This window comes from Bufo bufo, chromosome 5 (genome assembly GCF_905171765.1).
Source record: "Bufo bufo chromosome 5, aBufBuf1.1, whole genome shotgun sequence".
Taxonomy (NCBI): Eukaryota; Metazoa; Chordata; class Amphibia; order Anura; family Bufonidae; genus Bufo; species Bufo bufo.
The window spans coordinates 439798640-439812628 of NC_053393.1; the positions used below are offsets into that span (position 1 = coordinate 439798640).

Consider the following 13989-nt stretch of genomic DNA (forward strand, 5'->3'; position numbering starts at 1 on the left):
AATGGTGGTATCTCTACCTCATTCTGCTAGCTTCAGATGTGACTCTAGACTCAGTATGAGGGTCACAAGTTACATTCAATGCCCTGTGCCATTTGCAGCAGAGAGATGGCTGCATGCCGGCAGTATCTCTCCAATCGGAAGGGGCATGACGCAGGTTTGTAAAGGGCACAAAACATATTTCCTGCGTTATGCACTGACTGCCCCTCAAGATGTGCACTAGTCCTAGCACAAATTCAGATTCTGCCCAGGGTTTTCTGAGGGTCAGGGACCTTCAGGTCTAAGGCTCCATTCACACGTCCGCAAATGGGTCCGCATCCGTTCCGCAATTTTGCGGAACGGGTGCGGACCCATTCATTCTCTATGGGGACGGAATGGATGCGGACAGCACACAGTGTGCTGTCCACATCCGCATTTGCAGAGCGCGGCCCCGATCTTCCAGTCCGCAGCTCCACAAAAGATAGAACATGTCCTATTCTTGTCCGCAGCTGCGGACAAGAATAGGCCTTTCTACAGGGGGTGCCGGCCAGGTGTGTTGCGGATCTGCAATTTGCGGGTCCGCAACACACCACGGACGTGTGAATGGAGCCTAAGGGTGTCATTTTGCAAAAAAAAAAAATAAAGAATGAAAGATGACAGTGCAATCACATGGAGCTCTGTGCTATATTCAGCGTACAGCTCACAGATAGGAGAGGGGCGCCAAAAGCGTTGGTCGGCCAGTTGACATCTGTGTATAAAGAGTGCTAGTAACTAGTCCCCGAATCCCTTTTCTATGCTTGACTTCAAACAGCAAACTTCCGACAAACGTAGAGTGACCGCCCGTTCGCATGGTGGTGTCGGGCAAGATCTCCCCTTTGCCTTTGTGAATCTGCCCCTGCTTGTGTTGTAGAGGAGTCTGCATTGATCAGCAGTCCCTCTGGCACGGTCTTAATGTTTTTATTTGACATTTCTTTGGCAGAATCAGCCTTTCTGTAAGCTGCCCGTCAGGCTGCTAGTGTTTTTTCAGTTTTATGAGCTACACAAGATAGGCCTTCGCTTATTTATTGCTTTGCCCTTTTCTTATTTTACCAGCTTCTGTTCCTCCTTCAGTCTCTGTTGTGGGCATGACATAAATAATTCAGCTTTGCATTTCCCTACTGACCTCGTGGAAATAACTGATAAGGCTTCTCAGAAGACACGACAGCTTGGGCGTTTCCTTGTTTTTGCACGCTGGGTAACAGCGACAATGTCTTTGGGTATGGATGGTGCAAAAAAGTCCCTGTCAGGCAAATGATAGCATTAATTAACCGAGAATTTTGTATGTCAAATATATGGAGGATTTCTCTTCATAGTCTGGAAGCCGGTCTAATACATCTATATAGATAGAAGAGGATGGGTGTACAAGGAAACATGACATGTATATCTGTTGCTTTTGTCAGACGTCATTTATTATGAGGTGGAATTAAAAGGTCTGTCCCATTAGGCGTTATAGGGTATATACAAGGGGGGAAGTTTGACCCCCCCCCCCCCCCCCCATGAGCGAGATAGAAGAGCCCCTAACAGGCATGGTCTCTGGTCTAGCTGATGACAACTTCCCTTTTTTTGCATATACATACTTTTTCACATGTATTGAAACTTAGAAATCTTACAAAGTTCTGTCTTTTCTGTTGTGTGTTATAGGGGCTGAGATAGACTGCGAAGACAAGAATGGAAACACTCCATTGCACATAGCAGCCAGATACGGCCACGAGCTCCTCATCAACACATTAATCACCAACAGTGCAGATACCTCCAAGTAAGTGGCACTAGTAAGGTACATGGCATAAACTGTGAACAAAATCTGCAGTGTAAATTGACCCGAGGTACAGATTTTAAATCTGCTACAGATATTCATTGCAGATGTGATATTTGCTGCAAATTGGCACTAATAATGTGCATGGTGGCGGTTACGGATCCCAAGATATGACTTGGCTTCAGCTTTTTGTACTTTGGTGATTTGCGTATTGATGTTTTGCTTGTGCATTTTCTCAATGCTCTGCTTTCTGGTATCCTTTATTTATTTATTTATTTTGTGCACTTATATAGCGCTACTATATTCCGCAGCGCTTTACAGACATTATCATCCAACTGTCCCCAATGAGGCTCTCAATCTAAGGTCCCTATCAGTATGTCTTTGGAGTGTGGGAGGAAACCCACACAAACATGGGGAGAACATACAGACTCCATGCAGATGTTCCCCTTGGTCGGATTCGAACCTAGGACCCCAGCGCTGCAAGGCACCAGTGCTAACCACTGGTGTTTTGGCTTTCCGTTTGTGAGATCCGTTCAGGGCTCTCATAAGCGGTCCAAAATGGATCAGTTTGGCCCTAATGCATTCTTAATGGAAAAGGATCCGCTCAGAATGCATCAGTTTGCCTCCGTTCAGTCTCCATTCCGCTTCTGAGGCGGACACCAAAACGCTGCTTGCCGTGTTTTGGTGTCCGTCTGACGAAACTGAGCCAAACGGATCCTGACACACAATGTAAGTCAATGGGGACGGATCCGTTTTCTATGACACAATCTGGCACAATAGAAATGGATCCGTCCTCCATTGACTTTTATTAGTGGTCAAGACGGATCCGTCTTGGCTATGTTAATGATAATACAAACGGATCCCTTCTGAATGGATGCAGACGGTTGTATTATCTGAACAGATCAGTCTGTGCAGATCCATGACTGATTTGAGCAGTAGTTTGCTAATCTCATACATTCTTGGAGTCAATTGTTGCAAGAAAACAAGCAATGCAAAATATTTTCAGACTGGTGCTTGGATCGAGCGTATCAAACTATAGATGGTTGTCTGGTATTAATCCTATCGACTGCATTAACGTGCAGATCTCGCAGCGGGATCTGTAGAAAAGTATGATGTCTGAGCAGATAATGTTCAGTCATACACATGATGTTTACAGAGAAGGCTAAGCGTCTTTCTTTGGATGTAGTCAGAAAACTCTTGTAAAGTTCTTATAGATCTACAGATAATTAAGACAAAGCAACTGAAAACAAACATTTGGAGAAAGAAAATAGTGATGTGAGTGGTGCTTTATGCAGTGCTAAAATGTTGGTTACAACAAAGGTATCTGTTTCAGAACTGGGTGAAATCTTGGCATCTATTAAAGGTTTAGTACTTAATTTATCTGAACACTAAATGTGAACTCTTCCAGGCGAGGCGTCCATGGAATGTTTCCTCTCCATCTGGCTGCGCTGAGTGGTTTTTCGGATTGCTGCAGAAAGCTTCTTTCTTCAGGTTGGTTTCATGATTTGGGGGAAATATTACCGACACTCCGTGCATTACTTAGAAGTTGCACTCTTATTGCCATACATCAGGGATCAGCAACCTCCGGCACTCCAGCTGTTCTAAAACTACAACTCCCAGAATCCTCCTTTCACTTCTGTGGGAGTTACAAGAACAGCTGAGTAAGTGTGCATGCTGGGAGTTGTAGTTTTACAGCACCTGGAGTGCCGAAGGTTGCTGATCCCTGCCGTATATGAATGTCCAAAGGGTGTCCACTCACAGATCACCATCAGTGCATCTGAGGAACCTTACCTAAATGATGCAATGCAGTCACGTTTTATTGAAAATCCAGAGTCACCAAAGTAATGTGACGATGTTTGTTCCCTTACACTAAAGCACACAGCTTGATGAAGGGTCACTGAAATTACTGTTGGCTCAGTGCATTCCTGATGTACCGTGCCAACGCTCCTTGTATTTTATTAATCAGCACACTGGTCTAAAACCATACGTCTGCTGACTTGTGAAGACCTTTCTAGATCTCTTTAATTTAGACTTGTACCTGAGTGAGTTTTTTTTTTCACATTGAGTTGGACAATGTTGCTTAAAGGGAACCTGTCATCACCTTTATGCTGTCCATAATAACAGCAGTATAAAGTACAGACAGGCGAATTGATTTTAGCGGTCTGTCATTTAAAAGTTGAAAGTTGTTGCCGAGAACCAACATCACAATCATTGCAGACTGGGCCTGGAAAAGAGTCCCGGCCACCTGAGAAGAGTCCTGGTTATCCATGAATTCCTGCTCTCCCGCCCACCTGCTGATGACTGACCGTCTTCTATCTAGTTTTCTCCCTTTCTCTCTAGGAGAGAACTGCCAATCATCAGCAGATGGGTGAGAGAGCAGGAGATTATGTATAACCAGGACTCTTCTCAGGTAGATCTGACTCTTTTCCAGGCCTGGGCTGCAATGATTATGATCCTGGTTCTCAGCAACCACTTACTTTTAGCTCATGAGTGACACACCGCTGACATCAGCATTTCTGTCACTACTTTATACTGCCCTCAGTGAGGTCAGGATAAGGTTGATGACAGGTTCCCTTTAAGCAATGTCGGTGTCCTTCCTGAGAATACTTTTTCCAGCTGTTCAGAAAGTATATTACAAGTTCCAGCCATGTTTGTATCACCGGTGCCTATCTAATACCAGGATCCCCAGCGAGTGTTCCAGCTTGCATTAGCAAACACCCCCCCTCGGCGCCTCCTTATACTAGGCCGTCACAGAATTTAGCCAAAGACCACACACTACTTTAAACTTCTTTCTCTGCAATATAAGGAGGTCATTAGCCACAGTGGTCTGGTTTTACATGTCTTAAAGTACTCTACATGGTGATATAAATTTTATGGGCATCTAAGAGTTATTATTTGTGGTGACAGGTCCTGTAGATTTGCACCCTGGCCAGAGAAGGTATTATCAGCTAGATCAGATCTACAGATCGGAGGCGGGAAGGGGTTAAACCACCACACATGGTAAATCACAAGATAGTGCCACCTTTTCAGGCCTGGTCATTAAGGGGTTAACACGGTTACAGAACTAAATTTAGGCCACTTTCACTTGGCGGTTTTCTAGTCAGTAAGCCAAATACCTACAATCTACAGAACCTACAGAGGAACAGTATAATGGAAAGATTAACTCTCCTGTATTTTGGATGCACTCCTGGTTTTAACCAAAATGCAGCAAGTGGCTTCTCATTGGTCACTTCGGCATCAGGGACTGGTGACCATCTTCTCCTGCACTCTACTGTACGAACATGGCAAAGAATATGCACAAAGCCACATTTGTAAGATGCTAAGGCAGCTTCCTGAAGTGATTTAGCACTTTTTTCCAAAACTGTGCTTCCGTTTATCCGTTGTCTTCCAAAACCCCGTGTTTTTGTGTCTTTTCAGATTGACTTGACAGTTTGGATTAAGTTTCAGTAAAACTTTAGTCTGAAATAAAAGCAAATGGAAATACAGGTTTCATGCAGGAAAATAAAATATAAAGTGGCTGAAATATACAGTATATTAATATGCAGAGCTTACCTTGTGTGAGTTGCCTCATAAACTAAACTGTGTCTTTTTGTATTTTAGGTTTTGATATAGATACTCCAGACGACTTTGGCAGGACCTGTCTTCATGCAGCTGCGGCTGGAGGGTACGCTGCCCTTCTTGGGTTGTATGTGATGGTCATAATTAACTTCAGGGTATTTTCACACTTAGGTTTTTGCTGCCGTTTTGCGTTATTAGTGGCCTTTTTTGCATTTGTATTTTTGATGCATTTTTTGCAGTAAGAAGCCAGGTCTTGATGTTAGCCAAGGGTCTATGGGAAATAAAAGACTCAGGACACACGTGTGGCATTGTTGTTAATTGGGTGGAGTTTTACATTTTTCTGGCTTCTTTTCAAAAACACTGCTTGCTGTAGCTCTTGGAAAATTTCCAGGTGTTTTCACATCGTGTACGCTATAGGGGAAAAACTCCAGGAAGAAAACGCTAGTAAACAAACAGATTGGGGGTCATTTATCAAAGACCAGCTTTTTACACCGGTCTTTGATTGCCCCAGCGCTGATGGAGGCACCTATTTTATGATGAGCAGGCATCATCATAAATTAGGTGCCCCTCCAGCAGTCCGTGCCCCTGGAGTAAAAACTACGCCAGCCCCTGACTGAGTAGTTGTCAATTCTCTTTTACACTTGTTTAAAGGTGTAAAAGTTAGTAAGTTTGCAGGGGCCAATGGCCAGGCCTCTGCCACTTCCAAGAGGTAAGAAACTAAGAATGGCGTAAAAACACTCGTGTGACACAATTTTGTCACACAGGCATTTAATAAGGCTAAAGAAATAGGGTCTTGCCATTTTTTATTTTTTATTTATTTTTTACACCAAAAACTGGTCTAAATGACCCTCATTATTTGCAAAAAATAAGGCTGAAAAGATGCACACAAAAAAAACAACAAGAAAAAGCACAGATGGCCAAGAAAAAAAATAATGCATGCACTTTAATCTACCCTTTATTTTTAAAGGGATTGTCCAGCAAAAAGACATTTATTTCTTACCCACAGGATCAATGCTAAATCACCTGATAAACATTGACTGCATCAGCTGGGTGCCTGTGTGACCACCGCTCTGTTCAGAACCTCCTCATTGCAGTTGTGCGGTGAGGAAGAACAGGGGCTCAGGAACCATGTTCTAGTTCTCAGTGGGGATCCCAGCAAGAAGACTTCAAAATTATCTGCGTTCTTGTGGATAGCTAATAAATATATAAAAACCCTTTACAAAATGCTTTCTGATAATTTAGATATCGTCATAGATAAATGTTAGGCTTCGTTCACATCACCGTTCAGCCTTTCCGTTCTCCAGGCAGGAAACCGGAAAGGACGGATTTGGCAATATAACTGAGCCGAACGGAGCACACGGGCCCCATAGACTATAATGGGGTCCGTTAGGTTTCGCTTCATAAGAAGATTTTTGAAGCGGAGACAAAAGTTCTGCATGCACAACTTTTGTCTCCGCTCCAAAATCTTCTTCTAAGCGGAAACCTAACGGACCCCATTATAGTCTATGGGGCCCGTGGGCTCCGTTCGGCTCAGTTATGTGCCAAATCCGTCCTTTCCGTTTTCCTGCCCCTAAATGGGGCAGGAGAATGGAAAGGCTGAACGGTGATGTGAACGAAGCCCTATCTAGACAAATTATGAGTAAATTTGGAATTGTTGATTTCTTCAAAATTGGTTAAAATATATCATTTATTTTCAGGAACCTGGAGTGTCTGAACTTGTTGTTAAACACAGGCGCAGACTTTAACAAGAAAGACAAGTTTGGGAGGTAAGTGTTTATTATACACTTGCAGGGTTTTTGTACTTTTTGGCCATTTCCTGTCATTTTTTCTTCATTGCTTCCTCCGGCCAAAGATTCATGTTATGTCTTTGTTTAGCCCAGAGTAGACACTGCACTGTAGCACTTACATAGCAGTAGTCATTTCCATGCAGGCTGTCTCCTCCATAGCACATAATAAATTAAAGGGGCTGTCAAATCACAACCGACACCTTCTGAAATCAGTTTTTTACCCCATCCCACTGATAAAAATGACCACGGCTGATCCAGTTGCTTAAAGAGGTTGTCCAAAACAGCACCACCCCTGTTTATGGGTTGTCTGGTATTGCAACTCGACTCCATTGAAGGCAATGAGACAGACAGAATGCTGTTTTTGAATGAAAGAACCCATGTCCTTCTAAGCACTACCTGTTAGATTTCACACTGGTGTAACTGCTATGCATAAGGCCTCATGCACACCTCAGGATATGTCTTACGTTCTGCAAAACATGGACGCCGGCCTTGTGTCCTGCTTTTTCCTGTTCTGCACATCCCACCCTATTGTAAAAATGCCTATTCTTGTCTGCAAAATGGACAACAATAAGACACGTTCTATTTTTTATTTTTTGTTTGTTTTGCGGGACGGACATACAGATTTGCACAGCACAGGGGTGACATCTGTGTGCTGTCGGCATTTTTTTGAGGGCCCCATAGAAATGAATGGGTCAATGTTCAAACCACACACGGTCGTGTGAATGAGGCCTAGGAGTGGCGATTTTCACCAAGTCTGCAGCAAAATACCAATTTACATCACATTAAAGGATAACTGAAATGGCCCTTAGCAGCACTCTTCAAAAGAGCGTTGCTAAGGGCCATCCGTCCATTAGAAAAGATGGGCTGTGCAGCCAGACGCCATGCTTCTACCTCCCGTGCTTCCCTGGGAGACAGAAGGTTGGGCACAGTAGTCTTAGGAGTTAAAATGACATTTATATTCCCCCTTTCTATGCAATCTAATGCTCCGTAACATTCACTGACCTGCGATCCCTGTGATAATAATTCATGAATCAGCCGCCGGAAGTAGAAGCACTGTGCGCAGTGAGCCGGCTGCTGCTTCATGAATTATTATCACAGGGATCTCAGGTCAGTGAATGTAACGGAGCATTAGATTGCATAGAAAGGGGGAATATAAATGTAATTTTAACTCCTAAGACTCCTGTGCCCAGCCTTCTGTCTCCCAGGGAAGCACGAGTCAGAAGCACAGCGTCTGCACAGCCCGTCTTTTCTAATGGACGGATGGCCCTTAGCAACGCTCTTTTGAAGAGTGCTGCTAAGGGCCATTTCAGCCCCAGTTTTCTACCAAAAATAAATGTTTTGGCTAAATAAAGTCTATTGCAAAATGGTTACCTATCACTTGCCCTACACTTTAGCAAAAAAAAAAATATGACAGTTATCCTTTAAGGAAATCATAATGCAATGTCAATTGGTATTTTGCTGCAGACTTGGTGAAAATCGCCATTCCTAGGCCTAATTCACACGACAGTGTGTGGTTTGCACACTGATCCATTCATTTCTATGGGGCCTCAAAAAAAATGCCGACAGCACACAGATGTCACCCGTGTGCTGTGCAAATCTGATGCGATGGTCTGTGTGGTCACTCGCTCATATGCATATATCCATTCAACTGAATGGGTCAGTGTTCAGTCGGGAGCGCTGTCCATTGTAAAAATCTGACAGCACCCGTGCGCCTAAAAGGGGCAGTATTCTTACCATTAATAGCGCCGCGTGCCAGTTATATACTGCAGTCTATTGAAATAATTCTGTTTTAATTTCTCATTGAATGAAGAACTCCACTTCACTATGCCGCTGCCAATTGTAACTATCAGTGCCTGTTTGCACTTGTGGGATCTGGAGCCAGTGTGAATGATCTTGACGAGAGGGGATGTTCCCCCCTGCACTATGCAGCTACATCAGACACGGACGGCAAGTAAGTTGTGTTCATGCCACTATGAATTTGCCTTTGTATTACGTCTGATCCGGTTAAGTGGTCTCCTAAAGATGCCAAAGGTAGTGGAACTTCATCACATTGGTCTCTTTCTGTTGATTGGAGACGAGGGCTGTCCTAGGCTCTTTCTCTGTCACGCAGCCTGCCACAATCACAAAGAGCCACTTGTCTTGGCTCCTTACTTAGCTCTTTTTTTTCTCTAGAAGTAATCTGGGCAACACTGAGGAAGTTTTGTGATTAAAAGGGCCGCTCAATTCTGTTTTCATGGAAAAATATGCTGTACATTTCCACAATTTGCCTTTTGTGTTTTTTAGGTTTTTTTTAGTTTTTTTTTTCTTTTCCTTTGTGCGGAGTTTTAGTAAGACCCATTTTTTTTTTTTCCTTGAAGCCCTTTCATGGAAACACATTCTTGGCATCCAAATGAAATGAACATAATGATCACTTTTGTGTTTTCGGAGACAGCACCCCAGTGCGGTGTCTTGCTAATTATTCAGGGAAGTGAGATGAGGGAGTTAGGCAGTGTAATGGAGGCCAGTATGGTTTTCAAGGCATGCACTATGCCGACTACGGTCGTCTCTAGTCAATGTACGGTAAAATATCCAAACGTTATTAATTCTCATCATTATGGCTCTTTTTCAGTTGGACTCTAGATACATTTTGAACAATAAGGGGTCATTCACATGAACATATTTTCTTTCCGTGTCCATTCAGGTTTTTTTTGTTTTTGTTTTTTTGCGTACCGTATGCGGAACCATTCATTTCAATGGGTCCGCAAAAAAAAAAAAAAAAAAGTTACTGTGTGCATTCAGTTTTCGTATGTCTGTATTTCCGTTCCGAAAAAATTAATATAGAACATGTCCTATTATTGTCTGCATTACGGACAAGGATAGGACTGTTCTATTAGGGGCCAGCTGTTACGTTCTGCCAAATACGGAATGCACACTGACATCCGTATTTTTTGCGGATCCGTTTTTTGCAGACCTCAAAATACATGAAAATTGCTAAAATAGGAAATATCCTATGTTTTGACAGCCATTATTTACTGTGCACATGCTTATAGACTTCTGTCGTTTTGAGAACGGCTGTCATACGGTTGCTTTTCAGTGTGGTGTGAATTTACTCTTGAGTAATATTATCAGACATTTATACAGTGATGTCGGTAATCCATGAAATGTTATAATCTAGCTCACGTCTGCGTTATTAGAGCTGCACTTGTGTTATCCTTATGAAGAAATGCAGGTGCAGCGACATGGCGTGAATCTCTGCCTCTCCTGTTTAGACTTAGAATAGCTTGTTGCTGCCACCTAGTGACTAAAGTGAAAATTATAAAATGAAAATAGTGATATTTAGCACTGATACTCAGATGTATATTGACTAGTTTGACTTCTCAAATGCGAGTCTTTTTTGGAAATTTTGGTGACTATCTGTTATTTTTTATTTTTTTGCATAAAATGTATATATGTGAAAATTTTGTTTTGCGGTCTAATACTTGGGAGATCCTAGCCCAAGCTAATGACTTTCATTTCATGCAAGTATTTTTTCCGTTAATTCAGGTGCCTGGAATACTTATTAAGAAATGATGCAAACCCGGGAATCAGGGACAAACATGGGTACAATGCTGTTCATTACGCGGCTGCCTATGGTCATCGTTTATGTCTAGAATTGGTAAGTGTATAGCGTGACATTATGATATACTTGTGGACAGGGGTTATTATTTTTAAGTATGTCATTTTGGTTACTGTTGGACATTAATCGTCTCTTTTTTTTACATGTGAGATTAACACCTTGACGGTCTAGTATTCTCTTAAATTGTCCCATATCTATTTGTTTGGCACAGATTGTTCAATTTGTCCGGTATATAGATTGTAGCCATTTGTAAGGTTTAAGAATTCTCCAGATCTTCACTCAGTAGTGGCAGTTATTCACAGTTAAAGCCGAATGTACAGTAACATCGTCAGGGACTGACAAGGAATTAAATATATCTGTATTACGCTCAAAGATCAAAAACAAACCTAAAAACACATTTATTCTCTGAAAGGTAGTATAAGAAGGATAAGCTGATTTTATTCCTTAATTTTTACAGATTGCTCGAGAAACCCCCCTAGATGTCGTAAGTAAATCCTTTTGTTTTTGTACAGAAATGAGATAAGATGATATTACAGCAAACCATCTGACCGCTGCTGGTTTAGGCCGCTTTCACACAGTGTTTGATGATCAGTGATTTCCATTCGTGATTGTGAGACAAAACCAGGAGTGGAAGCTACACAGAGATATAGTGAAATGGAAAGATTTCCTCCTGTTCTGTGTTTTTGACCTGTATCTGGTTTTGACTCTCAATCACTCATCAATGTGTGAAAGTGACCCTAGAATGTCCTGACAGCTCTTATACCTCATCAACCATGTGCTATATGTAATTCAACCTTGGCCTACAGAGGTGGGTCTCAAGCAGGAGAATCCCCCCACTTCTAGGTCATTGGAAACTTCCCTCCCCTCTAGCTCATTGGAAACCTCCCTCCCTCCCCTCTAGCTCATTGGAAACCTCCCCCCCTCCCCTCTAGCTCATTGGAACCCTCCCCCCCTCCCCTCTAGCTCATTGGAAACCTCCCTCCCTCCCCTCTAGCTCATTGGAAACCTCCCTCCCCCCCCTCTAGCTCATTGGAAACCTCCCTCCCTCCCCTCTAGCTCATTGGAAACCTCCCTCCCTCCCCTCTAGCTCATTGGAAACCTCCCTCCCTCCCCTCTAGCTCATTGGAAACCTCCCTCCCCTCTAGCTCATTGGAAACCTCCCTCCCCTCTAGGTCATTGGAAACCTCCCTCCCTCCCCTCTAGCTCATTGGAAACCTCCCCCCCCTCTAGCTCATTGGAAACCTCCCTCCCCTCTAGCTCATTGGAAACCTCCCTCCCTCCCCTCTAGCTCATTGGAAACCTCCCTCCACCCCCCCTCTAGCTCATTGGAAACCTCCCTCCCTCCCCTCTAGCTCATTGGAAACCTCCCTCCCTCCCCTCTAGCTCATTGGAAACCTCCCTCCCTCCCCTCTAGGTCATTGGAAACCTCCCTCCCTCCCCTCTAGCTCATTGGAAACCTCCCTCCCTCCCCTCTAGCTCATTGGAAACCTCCCTCCCTCCCCTCTAGCTCATTGGAAACCTCCCTCCCTCCCCTCTAGCTCATTGGAAACCTCCCTCCCTCCCCTCTAGCTCATTGGAAACCTCCCTCCCTCCCCTCTAGCTCATTGAAAAATGGACTGTCTTAGTGAAACATCTTTTTAATTTTGTCGGATAAAATAGGCAGTATAGGAGACAATAGCAGTTTTCCCGTCTGGGTGCTGTTTACAACAGACAACATCCAGGCTCCCATTTAATTGAATAGGAATAGTCACATGAGAGACTTTCCGTACAGACCAGTGGTCTGTTGTGAGAAAATCACAGCATGTTCTATTCTTATATATTTTCCAGGGAAAATGGTGCACACATGGACCCTATACATGTGTGGTCAGTGTGAAAACTCTATTATTTATTCAGTCATTTTCTTTTAGGTTGTGATCATTTAAAGGGGCTGTCGTTACTAAGGCGAGATAAGACACAGTCCCGACCACCTCCTGGCCGGGAAACTGCAGAGCGCTCCGTCACATTGCCATGCATGAGAGCTAATGAAACAGTGTAGCACAGCAAGCTATGGTGTTTCCTTTTTCTGAGATGGTGACATATTCTTCCATGTGTCCAGTCTCTGCAAAGTCACTTCACCAAACCATGACATCAATACCTTGCTGTTCATAGATCTGGATTAACAGAGGGACAGAGGTGGTGGCATTCAAAGTGTATAGTAGGACCCACCGCACATCAGAAAGTGAAGCAGAAGCAATGCCACACACTGATACCAGTGAAAAAATTAATTTTAATAACTTACACTTGCATAACTTTAAGAGCCTGTAAAACCCCTTTAATGTGCAATGGGAAACTAAATGATATGAGTACTGCTTCTTAGTGTTATGATCACTGTTGAGGAACCGATTGTTAATGTGCTTTATCATTTTCATTCAGCTTATGGAAACTTCAGGTACGGACATGCTGAATGACGCAGATACCCGTGCACCAATCAGTCCTTTGCACTTAGCTGTAAGTTCTTCAAGATCAATATGAGTTGCTTTTGAAATAAAAAAATAAATGTGGCAATGTTTCAGCAGGTTCTTTAAAGAGGACCTTTCACCAGAATAAAACATCTAAACTAACTATACAGACATGTAGAGCGGCGCCCAGGGATCCCCCTGCAATTACTGTTATACCTGGGCGCCGCTCCGTTCTCCCGGTATAGCCTCAGATATCTTCATAGTTAGGCTCCCCCCGGGGGAACCTGACAGCGTCTTTTTCTCCTATGCTGTAGCGCTGGCCAATCGCAGCGCTCAGCTCATAGCCTGAGAGAAAAAAAAAACTCTCAGGCGATGAGCTGAGCGCTGCGATTGGCCAGCGCTACAGCATAGGAGAAAAAGACGCTGTCAGGTTCCCCTGGGTGGAGCCTAACTATGAAGATACCTGAGGCTATACCGGGAGAACGGAGCGGCGCCCGGGGATAACAGTAAGTGCAGGGGGATCCCTGGGCGCCGCTCTACATGTCTGTATAGTTTAGATGTTTTATTCTGGTGACAGGTCCTCTTTAAGATGATTGTCTAGAATAGATGTTCTAGTTCTGATTGCTGCTAAAGGGAGATCTACAGGTTATTGAGGGACCTTTTATTAAAGCGTTTACTCCACAATTGTAGACTTCAGTTTCTGGTGCAGTTTATTTAGAGGCATCTGCTTATTAATAAATTAGGCGCATGTAAAGCCAGCACAGGGAGATAAAGACTGGCATGTTAAGGCTACATTCACACGAACGTGTGGATTTGCAAAACGTGAATACCGGGCCATATGCG

General features: G+C 43.4%; 1 protein-coding gene across 9 annotated transcripts in view; it reads left to right on the top strand.

Moving 5' to 3' along the window:
- The window catches only part of ANKRD28 (ankyrin repeat domain 28), a 170843-nt gene that overhangs the window by 113725 nt on the left and 43129 nt on the right, over positions 1–13989 (top strand). For 8 of the 9 annotated variants that reach the window (XM_040433552.1, XM_040433549.1, XM_040433554.1 and 5 more), the window contains 8 exons: positions 1657–1771; positions 3177–3259; positions 5369–5432; positions 7024–7092; positions 8924–9064; positions 10636–10747; positions 11166–11192; positions 13121–13195. In XM_040433552.1, coding sequence (XP_040289486.1) covers positions 1657–1771; positions 3177–3259; positions 5369–5432; positions 7024–7092; positions 8924–9064; positions 10636–10747; positions 11166–11192; positions 13121–13195 — 686 coding nt within the window. Of the gene's footprint in view, positions 1–1656; positions 1776–3176; positions 3260–5368; positions 5433–7023; positions 7093–8923; positions 9065–10635; positions 10748–11165; positions 11193–13120; positions 13196–13989 lie in introns of those variants that run through there. The other variant, XM_040433555.1, reaches the window with a different exon arrangement.